At 37.7% G+C, this 17,734-nt stretch overlaps 1 protein-coding gene across 1 annotated transcript in view; it reads left to right on the top strand.

Annotated features, from left to right (window-relative positions):
* Window positions 1–222: 222 nt before the first annotated feature.
* The window catches only part of LOC109911355 (rho guanine nucleotide exchange factor 4-like), a 74,026-nt gene continuing 56,514 nt past the window's right edge, over window positions 223–17,734 (top strand). Inside the window, exons 1-4 of the mRNA XM_048604126.1 lie at window positions 223–285; window positions 5,132–5,245; window positions 9,122–9,220; window positions 11,841–11,933. Coding sequence (XP_048460083.1) covers window positions 223–285; window positions 5,132–5,245; window positions 9,122–9,220; window positions 11,841–11,933 — 369 coding nt within the window. The remainder of the gene's footprint in view (window positions 286–5,131; window positions 5,246–9,121; window positions 9,221–11,840; window positions 11,934–17,734) is intronic.

Raw genomic sequence — 17,734 nt, 5'->3', positions numbered from 1 at the left:
CCTTTCTGTGGACAAATGATGCTGACACCTCACTAGCCATATTCTAATGAGTTCTGAGGCTCAAATCGCAATATGCATCTGACCTCCAGATTACAGCACGTGCTTGGTGTGTGATTATCACTGCAAGACTAAAATTCAGTTTAAACAAATTTCTAAACAGCTGCATTTTTCCTGACTTCATGCCAAAATACAATTCCTTCTGGGAAAAATGTATTTATTTCGATGCGAACATTACATTCTCTTCTGCTTTTCAAGCTAGATTATGACAGTAAACCAAATGAACAGGTATGGATGGCACAAGCAAGGGTGGAAAATGTGAGAAAGATGAGACCCCTATCTCCTGTACATGTGGTAAATTGCTACAATAAATAATATTATGTAATAGCTAATAACAATAATACAGCACCCAAATAGCCACTATATTTTGTCTGGGGATGACAACTGCTCACCATGTTCTCAGAATGGTTCAGCCAAGATTCCATTCCAAATTAATATAACTTCTTTCCCAATTTAATGCCACAGGAAAGAAAAACATATGGGATTTAATATGGTAATAATGGCTATGTACCTGATGAGGCTACTCTGATATCAGCTATATAGAGAACACTATGAGAGAGTCTAGAGAGAAACCTGTAATGGAACAGGAGGTAGACAACTGACAGATCTGTTTGGTAACTTGTAAAGATATATAAGTGCAAATAAAGAGAGTTATTATTTAGAGTGAGAGATAGCCTCATTCTAGCATAAGAACCAGGATACTAGGGACTAAGAACAGTGGCAGCCCAATAAAAGCAGAACAGCGTCAAAGAATGCACATGATGCATCCAATACCTATAGAAACAAAAGAGAGGAAAGGGTGCTCGTAAAGCAATATTAAACAATACTCTCTTAAATCAAGAAGAACATAACACCTTAAGGAATAGCTGCCGGAATGGACCATATTGCCCTCGGGTCTGTTCTAACATTCTGTAAGTTAATGGCAGAATTTCTATGTTGATTCCATTCTTCAGTACGATGCTATAACTCTTGATTTCCCTATTGCCCAAAAATCTATTGATCCATGTCTTAAATATAGTCAGCAACTAAATATGCACAAGTCTTACTGAGATAGTGTTCCAAAGATTCACCAAACTCTGACGAAACAGATTGGTGGGCCACTGGCAGCTGTTTAAGACTTGCATGCATTTTTACATAATGACCTCTAGTTACTCTAAATTCTGGAGAACTTGGGTCCATTCTAGCCAATCATTTCTTAATCTTCAATCCTCCATCCCAGAATCAAACTGGTGAACCTTCATTGATCTCCCAATAAACCAATCATTTCCTTGCTTAGTTAGAGACCAAAATTGTACACAGTACTGCAGAAGTGGTCTGACCAAAATCCTTTCTAATTGCAGCAAGACTTCTTTACTCTTATACTTCAATCACTGTGCAATAAGTGCTAAATGCCATTTGACTTCTAACTGCTTGCTGTACCTACAAGGATGTATGGATCGTTCTGAATCTCAACATTTACTAAATCTCTCACCTTTTAAAAAATACTCTACTTTTCTATTTTTACTTATAGTTGGCTTATTTCACACTTGCTCATGTTCCATATCTCAACTTCCCCAGTCCCCTCATATGTATCATTGACAAAGCCTGGGTCCAAGAACTGATCATAGTGGCGCTCCTGGGGTCTGGAAAATGAGCTGCTTATTCCTACTGTCAAATCTAACGTGCTTTGTTTATTATGCTTTCTGACCTTCTTCACTTACGTTACTACATTATGTGATTTGTTTATCTGTATTCCAGATCACATCATTCTTCTATTGCATTTATACGCTTATTTTCTAACGCGGTTTCCAAAGTATATGATTTCCTTATTCTTCCTACTGAATGAATATCAGTACTCAAAACTATCCACAAATTTAAAAGATTTGGAGATTTCCTTGATCTTTATAGTCAAATAAGAACCTCTTCCCATGCTCTTAAGGTTTAATGATAAGTAAGGGAGAGGGTTGACGAAGCTAATGAAGTTAATGTTATGTCCATGAACTTTGAAACGGCATTTGACAAAGTATCACTTCATGGACTTGTTATCAAACCTATCAGACTAAAGTGATATGAATACAAAAATGGTCAAGAAACAGAAAGGAAAGAGTAAAGATGATTTTTTTTTTACAGATTAAAGGATTAGTAATCAGAGCACTATTCATTTTAATGCATATTAATAACCTGTACTTGAATATACACAGGAAACTTTCAAACTTATTCGATGAGACCATAATCACAAATATTGTAAGCAATGAGAATTCAGCAGGAGATAGTAAGAATTGCTGATGCTGGAGTCAGAGATAACACAGTGCGGAGCTGGAGGAACACAACGGGCTAGGCAGCATCAGAGGAGCAGGAAAGTTGACGTTTCGGGTCAGGAAAATCTGAGGAATGGTCCTGAACCGGAACATCAACTTTCCTGTTCCTCTGATGCTGCGTGGCCTGCTGAGTTCCTCCAGCTCCACACTGTGTTATCCCAGAATTCAGGAGGATATAGGTTGTCAAATTAGACACAAAAGTGGCAGATGAAATTCAACACAAAATGAGAAATGATACATTTTGGTAGAAAGAATAAGGAAAGACTATCAACTAAATGGTGCAAATTTAAATAGACAGCAGAAATGTGGTGTGTGTTCACAAAACCTTTGAAGGCAATGCAATAAATTAAGAGAACTGTGAAACAAAACCTTATGAACCATTGACCTTGGTAAAAGTGGATTTGAGTACAAAAGCAATAAGCTTACATTAAAATTTATAAGTCACTGATCCGGCCTTAGCTGAGATATTTTGTTCAAATCTAAATGCCAGACATACAAACATGTTTATTAAGAGCTGGTATAGGCAAATTAGCCCCTCAAACCTGCTCTGCCACTAAATTATATCATGGTTGATCTGATTGCTTCACATTCCTAACAGACTATTCCTGACTTGCTTATCAGGAATCTGTCTACCTCTGTCTTAAAAATATTCAAGGACTCTCCTACTACTGCCTTTTGAGTAAGAGAATTCCAAAGACTCAACCCGCTGAGAGAAAATATTTCTCCTTATCGTTATCTTAAATTAATGACAATTTATTGTTAAGTACATAGTTCTAGATTCTCCCACAATAGCAAACATTCTTTCTGCATGTTTACTGTTTGCTCATAATAAGACGATACATCCAATCCAGGTATCAGATCAGAAAATTTGAACATTTCCCAATTGCTTTTAGTTCTGAAGAACAGTCATACTGGATATGAAACGTTACCTCTGTTTCTCTATCTGCAGATGTGGCCAGATGTTCTGAATTTCTCCAGCATTTTCTGTGTTTTTTTTCAGATTTCCAAAATCTGGAGTATTTTGCTTTCATATTTATTTGTAGCCTCTCTATTTCTCCTTCATAACTTACTTTCCTATGTATCTTTGTGTCATCAGAAAATTTAGCACGCATGCCTTTTGTACCTTCGTCCAAGTAATATATAAAAATTCTAAAACATTGAATCCATAGCATTGATCCCCATGGCAAACCACTTGTTATATCTAGCTAACTAGAAAATGTCTCATGTTCACATATTCTCTGTTTTCTGTGAACTAGCCAATCTTCATTCAGGCTAGTATGTTCTCCTCTATTACAGGAGCTTTTATTTTCTCCAAAGACCTTTGATGTAACATCTTACCAAATGCCTCTGGAAATCCATATATGGTATATCCACTGGTTCCCCTTTATCCACAGCTTGGGTTACTATCTCAAATAACTATAGTCAATTGATTTTTCTTTCATATAACCACGCTGACTCAACTTAATTCCTTGGATTTTTCTAAATATCCTACTAGAGCTTCTTTAATAATAATTTTAAACATTTTCTCAATGAAAGATGGCCTGCAGTTTCTTGCTTTCCGTCTCCTTCCCTTTTGTCAGTAAGTGAGTTATTTAGCACTTTATGAAAAACGTCCAAGTCTTAAAATGGGTACAGAAGAGAATTACTAGAATTGTAGCAGGAATGAGGGATTACAGTTACATGGGGAGGCAATGGCCTAGTGGCATTATCACTGGACTGTTAATCCAGAGACGCAGATAATGTTCAGGGGACCCAGGTTCGAATTCCACCATGGCAGATGGTGGAATTCAAATTCAATAAAATATCTGGAATTAAGAGTCAAATGATGACCATAAATCCATTGCTGATTGTTGGGGGAAAATCCCATCTGGTTCACTAATGTCCTGTAGGGAAGGAAACTGCAATTCTTACCTGGTCTGGCCTACATATGACTCCAGACCCACAGCAATGTGGTTGACTCTTAACTGCCACCTGGGTAATTAGGGATGGGCAATAAATGCTGCCTAGCCAGCAATGCCCTCATCCCGTGAATGAATAAATGAATAATTGGATAACTTGTCGTTTTTCTCCTCACAACAAAGTAAGTTAAGAGGAGACTTGATTGTCCTGTCTAAAATTACAAATGGTGGAAGAAGTGAGAAGAAACCATTCTCAGTGTTAGATATGTTGATAACCAGAGGGAACAAGAAGTGTTTGCTAAAAGAATCAGTGGTGACATGAGGACATGAGGACATACATAGCAAGTTATTGTGATCTGCAATGCACTGCCTGGTAATGTGTTGGAAGCAATGACAATTTGCAAAAGTGTATTGACTAAATGCATGAAGGAGAAAAATAAAACAAGCTATGGGAAATGAGTGAGGAAGTGGTACTAATTTGATAACTCTCACTGTATCAGGTTGATGAGGTTTCTCCTATGCGATACTGTTGTAGAATTCGATTGCTCATCCTCCAGATTTCCAATCTGGACATACTTTAAGTTCAAAACAACCAATTTAGTTTCACCGAGATATCAAAGTGACTGTTTTTCTAACTGAAAGCATATTTATTTGAAGTTCTAATCAAACAAATGTCAATCACTATTTTGAATATATAATTACTGGTTCTTTCCCCACAATCAGTTTCTTTATTTGCATTAGTTATTAATATTATAATTTGCTATTGACCGTCAAAGATATCTTACAAAGCAACAGAGGTATAATTTTGATGATATCTGAGGGTGGTAGAATTATTTTTTGTTTTGGATTCTAAAATAGCATATGTTTCTTCTCTTGAAGCTGTTACCTGCAAAAGATCCATATCAGCTGACGCATAAGGACCATGTGTATGAACTAATTAGAAAGGGAACTGAAGCCAGAGATGTGCAGAAACCTGAAGTATCTGAACTAAAGGTAAACAGTAGGTTTGATGAATGAAAGAGACAGTAGTAAAAACCTGAAGGATATATGTTATATGTATGGTCCAGATGGCAATTCACAAAACACAACATTTTCGTATTTATGATAGAATTTAGGACTAATACGATATTGTAATCTAATAACTATAGAAAGAGTTTCAAAATATTCTGGACAGTAAATGGTTAAAAATTGGTACAGGGATCTTATTGTGTAAATAATCCAAAGCCATTTCTTCCATTGCAGTCAGCAGGCCCACATCTAGTTGTCTGTTAATTTGCAGATTCAGACCAGATAGCTATGATGGGCAATGCAGGAGTCTACCCCAGCAACCTAGATGCAGCATTGTAAAACATTTGTGGACCTTACATAAATTGTCAACGTCAGTGAATGTTTATTCATATGCCATATCTTAGTCTACAAGTAAAATAAAACTGGGCGGACAATTGGCACTGACCTATGCATGGTAAATGGAAATGTCTTCTTCACTCACATCAGGAGACTTCTGCCAGAGTTCAAAGAGCTAAGTAACAGCCTGATGTAGTCAAACTCACTGAATTGGTAGCCAATGTCCTAGATAACCAGAATGACTATCACCATTGCCTGGTGACCTTCCCCAAGATAAGGTGTTATAGTAGTTATAATCAGAAGCAAGTTAATGTTTTGGGTCCGGTGACCCTTCTTCAGAACTGATAGTAGCTAGGAAAAGGTGGCATATATACTGTCAGGAGGTGTGCACGGTGGTGAAGGAATGAGTGGGTAGATAGAGATCAATCCCAAAGAGAGAGGATGATAGTTAGACAAAGGTATGAATTATATTAAGCCGGGGAAGGAGAAAATCTGCTGATTGTTATCCTTCAGGCCTGCTCTGCCATTCTGTAAGACGGTGGCTAATTTGTTTGTGATTTGAATTCCACATTTCCTCCCCCTTTGATCAACTTTTATTCCCTGTTTAACAATATTCTCCCTTCTTTCACATTAAAAATATTCAATCATCCCAACTCCACCATCTTCTGAGGCAGCGAGTTCCAAAGTCGCAAAAAGTGCTGAGAGAAAAGAAATTCTCTCATTTCTATTCTCAAAGATTGATGATTCATGCTCCAAAACTTTGCTGATGATTGAGAGTAGTTTTAAGGACATGGTAAGTATCAAAATTGGATTTGTGCTGATTTTTTTGGTTTGGATATATGTAGGTAATTTTTCACACTGTCAGGTGTGGAGGCTATGGGGGTGGCTCGTCCTATGAACAGCTGTCACTCACCTATCAACAATCTTTATTAATTGCAACTCATGCCTAACATTCATACTCACATCCTTATCATCACACATTCACCCAGTTATCAGACTCACCTTCACAATTCACTTCTTGCATCACTGTAAGCTATTCTCCCACGACAGTCAAATTAATGAAATACTTTGACCATAATCACTGACACTGAACCGTACTTAATATGGATGTATTGCCTTCCCACTGTAGAGTCGCTGAGAACCCTATAATGCTTCCTTTGTAGATGTTCTGCCAAGTCAAGGCACCTAAATAGACCGTGGTCCTTCCACAGTATCAAAGATCCCCAGGGGAGAGACCCGCCAACCTGCATACCAAAACAACCCGTGAGAACTTTCCGAAAATCTGAGGCCAGCAACTCTTTATTGATCAGCAGTGCTACTGGCAAGGTACTGGCTGTTGAAGGTCCTGCATCCAACAAGAACCCTGGATAACTGAGAAATCCAAGGAGAGACGAGTGACAATGGAAAGCAGGGATTTACGGTTAAGGGTATTGAGGAGCTTTAGCAGCACAGGCAAGGTGTGGGTCTCAGTAGGTACCATCCCAGCTTCTGATCCTGGATCCCTCAAATAAGGCACTGACAAGGTTTGCTTTTGAGGTTTCAAGCATGGTGTGAAATTCTACCTACTATGTGAAACTAATGTGTGCATTTCTTCAAAGCCGGAAAGTGAATAAGCAAGACAGTATTTATTGAGACTTATGGAAAGAGAAGAGTGCTGCCGCAAGTTGTGAGCATATCTCTCAGAAAAAACAATCAAAAGGGCTCCAATGAACCAGTGAACCCATCATTTCGATCTGTAGCCTTTGAATCACTTTTGACAATGTGGTGGGATGCCCTGATCTCATAAAGCAAATTGTAAAAGGCTGTAATATTAAAGAACTTGCTATTAACCAAAAGAAATTGTGATAACTTCTTAAAATTTGATTTACTCATGGGACATGGGGCATTGCTTGCTAGACCAGCATTTTATTGCCTGAACCTAGTTTCCCTTGAGAAGTTGGTGGTGAGCTGCCTTCTAGAACTGTTAAGTTCATGTGACTTAGGTAGCCCCATATGCCCTTAGAGAGGGAATTCCAGAATTTTGATCCAGTGACAGTGAAGGAATGGTAATATGTTTCCCAGTCAGGATAGTGACCAGTTTGGAGGGGAACTTGCAGGTGACGGGGTTCCCAGGTATCTGCTGCCCTTGACTTTCTAGATGGAACTGCTGGTGATTTTGGAAGGTGCTGTTTCAGGATGTTTGGTGAATTTCTGCAGTGCATTTTGAAGGAAGTATACACTGCTGTTACTGACCAACAGTGGTGGAGGGAATGGATGTTTGTGGATGTGTAGCCGATCAAGCAGGCTGCTTTGTCCTGGATGGTGTCAAGCTTCTTGACTGTTGTTAGAGCAGCTATCGAGTCAAGCAGGGAGTATTCCATCACACTCCTGACTTGTATCTTGTCGATCGTGTACAGGCTTTGGGAAGTCAGGAGATTAGTTACTGACTGCAGTATTCCTAGCCTCTGACCTGCTCTTGTATTTATATAACAAGTCCGGTTGAGTACTCTTCAGCACTGCAGGTTTGTATTTGTCCACCCACAGCAAACTCTGCTCCTCCTTCACTAAAGTTGCAACAGCGGTTAATACTTCACTGCAGGTTGCTTGCTGAAAGGTTGAAGATGCGCCATTTTTGGGTATTGATGGACTGCTCCTTTTATCTTCAGATTGTTTCATCAATGTCAGTGAGATCTTCTTGCTGTGTTCACCTCTTTCCAAGACACTGCCAGTCTCTCTTGCATTCATATTTGATTTTTTTAACCTTATTTTCAGCTGCAACCTCACACTTGAATCTCTTACCCAGCATTCTACGAGTTAGATCCAGCGGTCCATCTTCATCAATTTGCTTTGTTCAAAGGCTCTCAGCTTTGTCCAGTTTTGCTCATTCACCTTCTTGACCCGTTACCACGCAATTGGTTTGCTTGCTAAAATTTCCTGTCAGTTTTCCTCCATAGCGTTCGATTAAAGATTTGGCATAATCATGTTCTATGGACTGCAGAACTCATGTAATAATGAATGGAAGTCCTTCCAAGCAGTTCTCAGCTCTCTGAGAGATTTCTTTCAACATGGAGCTTCTGGTCCATCACAATTCAGGTAATTCTGATGCTTCTTTGCAGAATTCTCTGGGTTCTCGGACTCAGATTTATTTGAGATATTTTCTCTTTGAAGAAATTTCCTCTGTATTTGGAGACACAGTTTGTCACCTTTTTCTTGTGGAATCTTACGTTCTCCTTTCTTTGAAAATCCAATTTTTCTCCTCTCTCTTTGGTGAAGTTCTCTCTCTCTCGGGCTGGTCTTGTTGGACTGTTCCCTATCACTTCTTATTTACATCTCATGATAGTCAGTTTTGCACTGCTTTTGACTGGAGATGATTTACTGACTGACGTTTCCACTTTAGTATGGGAAGATTCAAATGAGTGTTGAAAAAATGCAGTTTAACAAGGTTAAAAGTGCATTCTCTGACTTTTCACTAAAGGCAATATTAAATGATGGAATCATGATCATCTCAGTTAACCAAAATAACCTTTGCTTCTCTTTCTCGAAAAGGTAGATCATGCAGACCGTCAACGTAAATCTAATGGAAAAGTAAAGCATAGTTCAACAGAAAAACCCAAATCTGAAGATGCAGCTCATTTGGTTGAACAGGTCAGTGTTAGTTCTGAGGAAGTGTCACCAGACCCGAAACATTAACTCTGTTTTTTCCTTCACAGACGCTGCCAGACCTGCTGGGCTTTTCCAGCAACTTTGTTTTTGTTCCTGATTTACAGCATCTGCAGTTCTTTCAGTTTTTATTTGGGTCAGTGTTAGTGTTTATGTGATCACCCATGTCAGCTGACCTTGCAATGTGAGACAATGAGTCACTCAATTTAAAGCTTGGCATCCACGTTGAACTTCAGTAAGATTAGTTGATGCTTAACAGCTCCATTCAGCTGAACAGGGACAATGAGGAGCTAATTTCAATGTCCCACAAGCTGTAGTGAACCTTGTGTCCAGTTTTGTGCAGAGGTTGCTACATACAAGATATTAGTCTGACTCATAGGGCTCTGAATGCACCCTTCAATAGAACAGAAAGAGTCTTTAGATCTTTATTTATAATGGTGTCCCAAAATTACATCATCATCACATAGGAGTCAATGAGTGTTGCCTATTTGAGATAATGGATCAGCTCAAGAGCATTTGTTCATCAGTGTAGCTATCACATGAGTTTAATAATGAAACTGGGGACAACAAGGTAAATTCACCTGAATGAACACTAACAGCATACTCGAGAATGAAAATTGTGGAGTTGAAATTTGTAGCTTGAATAAACCAATCTTATTACTTTGTCTCCATTGTTTAAAGCTTCCTCCTTGTTGCACCTATCTGACACCTTTCGTCCCATATCTTGCTTTGTGACCTCCAGTCACTTGCAAACCTGACCAACATATATTTGGGAAAGTCACTGTATATTGTTGTTCAATTGGTGTGTCTGAAATGAGACTAGCCTGGCTCTTTCCAGTTTTAACTGGGGGCGCGTGTGGTGCAGTGTAATTCACAGTCCTACCTGCTCCAGAGATGTATCATAACATCCCTGAACAGGCTCGTTAGAAAATATCCAATATTATCTAGTGCAAATCTGCTAGGGTGTAGCATTTCTGCAACCATTTTCTGTTTGAACTTTGAAGAACTCGAGGAAATTACTCAAACAAGATTTAACCTTCATAAAATTATCTTTTACACATTTTTAATAACTTGATTAAAAATTTGATTTGAAACAATAAACTTCCCAAACCATCTGGGCCCAGACCTAATTTTCTCTGTTAACTAAAGGCAGATGCTGCAATCTGAACACATTGCAGTCTGCTCAATTTTCAGACTTCTAGCTTTAACAGAAAGTCAGCGCAACAACTCTAATTTTTATAGAAAAATGTAGTACCTACTTCGTTTTTTTCACTAGTTCGTTGAAAAATATGGGAAAAGGAGTAGGCCATTACATGATAACATCAGATCATTCGGAGTTGCATTCATGATATTCTGAAAAGGCCTACATTATTTTACCTATACTCCCAATGACATCAGTCATGAAAATAAAAATGCTATTGTGAAGAGGAGAACCAAACTTCAACAGATAAAGTTACCAAAAATGTGGAAATGATTTAGAGGTTAAAAATTGTGTGCATTACTGGTAAAGTTATTTCAAAAGCAAAATACACTCCTGCGTTTTCCACTCCTAATCATCTTGTTCTTTGTACGTATTATGTACTTGGAAAAATATAACCCTCCGTTCTTTTACTGAGATTTCACATTTAGGGAAATAGTTTTCCATTGATCTATCAATTTGACATTGGGAGGAAATCTTCATAACATACAGATTGTGTAGAGGGTTGCTACATACTAGATATTAGTCTGACTTGTGGACCTTTGAACGCATCCTTCAATAGAACAGAAAGAGCCTTTAAATCTTTATTCATAATAGAGTCCCAGAATTACATCATTATCACACTGGAATCAATAAGAGTTACCTATTTGAGATAACAAACGGTTAAAACTTATTTTTGGATCATCTCAAGAGCATTTGATCAGAAATGTAGCGACACACATGAGTTTAATAATGAAACTGGGGACAACAAGGTGAATTCTCCTGAATAAATATCAACATTATACCTGAGAATGAAAATTGAAGAACAAAACATTGTAGTTTTAACAAAACAACATTTTCTCCTTTCCGTTGTTGGAAGCCTCCTCCCTGTTGCTTCCTTCTGATACCTTTCGTCCCATATCTTGCTTTGTGGCCTCCAGTCACTTGCAAACGTGACCAACATATATTTGTGAAGGTCAGTGCATATTGTTGTTCAAATGGTGTGCCTGAAATGAGACTAGTCTGGCTCTTTCTTAAAGTTTTACCGAATGCAAATCTGCTTCTTTCTGGTATATATGCAACCATTTTCTGGAGATTCCCAGTTTTTCTCTTTCTTGAAGATAAATTGTACACATGCCTCCCCTATTGTCTACCCTGGGGCTGATAGTCCCTTTGACCACTGATCAAACCATTGAAAGAAGTGACAGGATTGACTGTACTGATGGACTGCCGTGGTTCAAAAAGTGGCTCACCACTGCCTTCTGAAGGGATAGGCAGCAAATGCTCACTGCAATGCTCATATCCCATGCAGTAATAATAAAAAGATAAGAATTGAAAGTGTTTTCTCTGACTTTGCATGGCATAATCTTAATGAGGAAATTATTCTTAACTCAGTTAATAAAATAGCCTTTATTTCTGTTCCCAAAGCTGGAATATGAGCGCAAGCAACGTGAAAATGTTAAGAAAAAAGCAAAGACTAGACATATCTCATTGACGAAACCTGAACCACCCACAGGCAAGGTAAGAGCAATAATTTTCATCAGCAACAGAGATGAACGAAACATTAGTTGATAGTAAAGTGCAGGTGACAAGACAAAATGCTCAACACTCACGTGCAGCTCTTTGCTTTGACTCAAATTATTTTCTTAACATCAAGTTTGGAACTACTCTTTTAAAATTTGGGTCATCAGATGTAGTTGAAGTTTTACCATACTATGAGCTGCTTCATATGTTTTCAATTAAAAAGCACGTTCAAATATTGTATACTGGACGCTGAGCATATAGATAAGAATCTTTTAATGGCATAGCTTTTTCTGCTGAGTTATGAATCTGGCAGAAGTTTTCCAATCTAAAATGATTCCCAACAGAGAAACAAATAAACTATAAGAAGAACTTAAAAATTAGTATTCCCTGTTTCTCACTATTTCAGTTATGTGATTATGATTATTCTTTGAATTGTCTTTTGTGTTTTTTTAATAGCTTGATTAAAATTAAGACATAAACCTCTCTAGCCATTTGGACTCAGAGTTAGTGTCTATAATTGTTTCTCTGGTAACTAGGTGCAGATGAGGCAATCATGCCCATGTGTTGTGCACTGTTTCTCAGAATTCTAGCATTAACATTCAAACAGCTCAACTACTCTAACTGTTACAGAAAATAGTAATGTCCATTTTTTGTTATTCATCATTAGTTGAAGAACACAGGAACAGCAGTAAGCCATTCACCCAATTAAATCTGCTCTGCCATTTAGTACAATCCTAAGTGTTCAAATATGGAGTCATAGAGTCATAGAGCTGTACAGCATTGAAACAGACTCTTTGGTCCAATTTGTCCATGCCGACCAGATATCCTAAATTAATCTACTCCCATTTGGCAGCATTTGACCCATATCCCTGTAGACCCTTCCTATTCACATACCCATCCAGATGCCTTTTAAATGTTAAAATGGTACCAGCCTCCACCACTTCCTCTGGCAGCTCTTTCCATTTACGCACCACTCTCTGTGTAAAAACTTTGCCCCTTAGGTCCCTTTTAAATCTTTCCCCTCTCACCTTAAATCTATGCCCTTTGGTTTTGGATTCCCCCACCCTGGGGAAAAGACCTTGGCTACAGACCATATCCATGCCCTTCATGATTTTATAAACTTCTATAACGTCACCCCTCAGCTTCTGACTCTTCAGGGAAAATAGCCCCAGTGTATTTAGCCTCTCCCCTTAGCTCAAACGCTCCAACTCTGGCAACATCTTTTTTGTACCCTTTCAAGTTTCACCACATCCTTCCAATAACAGGGAGACCAGAATTGAATGCATTATTCCAAAAGTGGCCTAACCAATGTCCTATACAGCCACAACATGAGAGCACAATTCCTATATGCAATGCACTGACCAATAAAGGCAAGCATACCAAATGCCTTTTTCACTATCCTGTCTACCTCAATGCTTACACTTCAATGCTTTGTACCCATACTATTCCCATAATTATTTACACCACTGGTAATCAGAAATCTATCAATCTCTACATTAAACATACTGAAAGATCGAGCTTCCACATCCCCTGGGGTAAAGAATTCCAAAAATTCACAACTCTCAGTTCTGAAGAAGGGTCCTGGCCCGAAACATCGACATTCCTAAACTCCTCTGATGCTGCCTGACCTGCTGTGTTCTTCCAGCTCCACACTGTGTTAGACTCTGACTCCAGCATCTGCAGTTCTTGCTATCTCTGACAGACATACACTGAAATCAGTTATCAAATGTTCAATAGAATTTGTGCTTTTGGATTCAATGGATGGTCCAAAAACAAATTATGCACAAAATTGTCTGAGTTAAATAAACAACTTCCCTCTCTCAAATTTCCTGAAACACATTTGCGAAATGGCAAAAGCAAAATTTATTGTATGCCCAGTGCAATGGAGCAATAATTTAGAATACAATTAGCTTCTTTTTAAATGTTACTTTTAAGACTTCCTTGTTATTAGGAGTCACGACTTAGTACTGTTTAACTAATCTTTCTGAAAATGGGTTTATCTCCAAAAGATAAGCATTTTTTGCATTATAATGATAAGAGTAATTTTAAATAGTTTAAACTGAGATGTGTCCCATTTGGTGGGTGAAACTGGTTAAAGCAGGTTTACACTAATGAGAAAGATATCAGAAATTCAAGTTTCATTGAACATGCCTTACACCTGTGTTCTTTGCCTACATTTGGCCAATTCCAGGCAAACTGACTAAAACAATGCAATCCAGCAGAAAATCCAGTTCAAAATTTACAAAGACTTAGTTATTTACAAAACAGTAAATTGACTCCTGATACGGCCATAGATCATAACCCGGCTCACCAATGGACATATTGAAATTTTCATCATAACAGGTGCTTTTTAAAAGGATGTCAGAGAGCCAAAAATGACTGAAATGTAAATTCTGAGTAAAATAATTCAGTGACTGACTGAAGACTTGTATAGATTATCTCTGCTTTGAAGGAGACCCTGGAATATCACACCTAATGGATGTCAAGGAAGTTTCAAAAAAAAGGACTTCAAAGGGAGAAAGGGACTGAAAACTGAACTACAATTTTCTATGAGTTACCAGAGTCTGTGAATATGATGGGAGAAAAGCGAGCAGTCTGGATGAGACATGTTTGTATTTTACCCGTTCAAGAAAACACAAGAACAGAGTTAAAAAATCAATTTCAACCCTAGCCTGCATATATTAGTTGTTGAAGGTGTGTGCTGTGAGAGTCACAGTTGAGAAAAAAATTCCTATTATCCCTGCGTTTCTGGTAAAAGAAAGGAAGTCTATCTCTCCCCCTTTGTTGACAGTCAGAAGGAAGCAAAACAACAGTTGAAAAGAAACAGACAAAAGCCTTTCAGCTAATCTCAACAACCAAGTATCCCACATCAATTACAATCAATATCAGTGCTACTGATATCATCCAACTTAACCATAAGACCATTCAGCCCACCATTCGATCATGTAATAGTTAAAACATCCCATCATCTACACTTCACAGGACTCAAACTGATCCATTCAACATTTTAAAAAATGATTTTGAACTCGTCTCTAATTTCTAACCTGTGTATGTGTATTGTGTTGTTATTTTGTTTCGTAAATTATAAACTCACTCTTCATTTATCTCAAGGAAGTCTGATTAAATTGGCTCCTTTTAAAAGATACATTCATTTGATCTGGGAGAAAGCCATTCAGAAGGAAAGGGATCCTTTATTTTATTAACTATGTTGTCACCAATTGAGGGCAGTGGGAGAAAAAGGAAGGAGGATTTATTCATGCCTCCTTACTCAGGGCTTAATGATTTGTAATATCTGTCAAGAGCCATAATAAATGGGAGAACCTCATCTGGGGTTAATACTGTCAGATCATTTACCTCAGTACTTTGCAATGAAGCCTTTTGCCATCAAGCACTGCTTTCAACTATCTTCTCTAAACTTTGAAAATTTTATTGACATAATCCCAATAAATCAGTGGCCCTGATATGACAATCTATTTTATGTAAAGGCCCCTATCATCACAAAATAGCCTATTCCTTTAACTAATGATAAAATGTCCCAGGAGATTTGCACCTATATATTAAAAAAAAGTATTGCATCTGCTATGGATCCTTCAGGCAACAGCTGTAGATTATCACAAACCCCTGAGTGACCGTGCCACTTATAATTTGCTGAATTTGTTTTGATTCATTTAGAAGCACAGGCCAAGTTAATATGCAGTACTTCTGCCAAACCAAGATTACTCTCTGCAATATTGTGAAACTTTCACACATTCTTTAATAATTGAGTGACACTTCCAGGAATTTCCACCCACTGCATTCAGTTTTGGAAGCCTAACTTCAAGTGATATAATATCCAAGCAGACAACATTGCAAATATCTGTTGTGGTGTTCAGAGGAGAGAGGATCTGTGAAGAAAAGTGGAGAAACAATGAACACCTTCAATTAAGGGACAGGGTTTAGTGTGCGCTCAAAGCCTGGAAGGACTTCAATGAAGAAAAGCTATTTTTAACTGGTCAGTGAATTTGTTGCTGAAGTCTATAAATGAGCTCGTTGGCAATATAGCCAAAGAAGATTTTTGGAGTGTTTATTTTATCTTAAGACTATTTAAAGAGCCATTTTCACCGGATAGATACTTCAAGGGAAAATTAAAAAGGGCAAAAGAAAGGAATTGTGGAGATGGGAAGAGTTATTTTCGAAGACATACAGTTCTATGTTAGGCTGGGTTAGCATGGATGACTAAGGTAGGATTCAGAATAATGCCACAGCACATACACAAGTAGATTTTCATCCTGCCTCTTTGCCCTGTCCTCACAAATAGAAGGCAATTCTAAATTTAAGTTCAAGATGAAGCAGCAGAGAGTACAGACGCCTTTATGCAGAGCACTAATGGAAGAGAAATATCTTACTACATTTCATGACTATATCAGATCAGATGAATGAAAAGAATAAACAGATAAAGGATCCAGGTGTATGTGTCCTATTGTAGACAGTATGAAAATATCAAATGAAGGTGTTTGACTACATGAGAACTTCAGATCATTCTGAGTCATCATCATGCAACATTCTATCCTATTTAAATTATTCCATGAAAATTAAAATGGCTTCGAGATGAGGGGAGCCTCACTTCAACAGAGAGAATTATTGACAATATGGAAAAGACTTAGAGGTTAAAAATTGCGCACTTTATTTATAAAGTTATTTCACATGCAAAATACACTTCTGTACTTTGAACTTATCTCCTAACCACCGTGCCCTTTGTATATATTGCGTACTTGGACTAACATAAGAAAACCTCATCCTCCCTTGTTTCACTGAACCTTCACATAGAGGAAAATGGGCTTCCATTGATCTATTTATCTGTGATTGGTAGGGAGTAAGTAATCTTCATAACAACAGACTATTTGCATTGTTAAACTATAAAAGGAAAGAAATGGTTATACATTAAAATCATTGTTGTTTGCAGCCTTGTGGTTGGAAGTGTTGTACCTCAGGTTACAGAAGTGCAAGAATACAAGTGCAGTTTGATAAGGATTGGGGATTCCTGAGAATTAAGTGTTATATGGCATTCAAGAACAATAAGAAGCCAGGTAAAGGTGAAGGGGTGGTACTGTAAATCAAAGACAAGATTTGTACAATATTTAGAGTTGACCTTAGCTTAAGACATTAGGGTGTAGAATTGGTCTGGATGAGGCAAGTCATAGAAGGGGAAATAAATCACTATTGGGTGCAGTCAACAGCGCTCCTAGGAGTAACTACAATGTATACAAGAACAACGATTGGGTACTTGGTGTTAAAGGAATGACAATCATCACGGGTGATTTTAATTTATATATGTTTAAATAATTAGATTGGCAGTAGTAGCCTAGATGAAATGCTCATAGAATGTTTTCAAGGTAGTTTCTTCCAGCAGCACATTGTGGAAGTATGCAGAGAGCAAGTTATATTCAGCTTCTTATCCTACAATGTCACATGATTAATTGATTACCTTAGAGTAAAAGCACTCCAAGGATGTAATTGGATTTTACATTGAGTTTGAAAGAAAGAAAAATATTGTGTCAAAGATTAATTTTTCAAACCCAAATAAGGGCAGCGGTATGGGCATGGAACTCGAGCTTGGTAAAATGAACTGCCATAATAGCCTATGGGATAGATGATTAGAGACTTTGGAACAAGTATTTAAGAGCATATTTCAAAATACTCAGAATAAGTATATTCCTGCTATAAAGAAAAATACAAAAGGGAGGACCCCACTATCTGTGGTTATCAAAAGTAATTTGGGAAAGGATCAAACTTAAGGAAAAAACATATTACTGAGCAAA

Source organism: Rhincodon typus, chromosome 13 (assembly GCF_021869965.1).
Source record: "Rhincodon typus isolate 14 chromosome 13, sRhiTyp1.1, whole genome shotgun sequence".
NCBI lineage: Eukaryota > Metazoa > Chordata > Chondrichthyes > Orectolobiformes > Rhincodontidae > Rhincodon > Rhincodon typus.
This window is presented reverse-complemented; position numbering and strand designations above follow the sequence as displayed.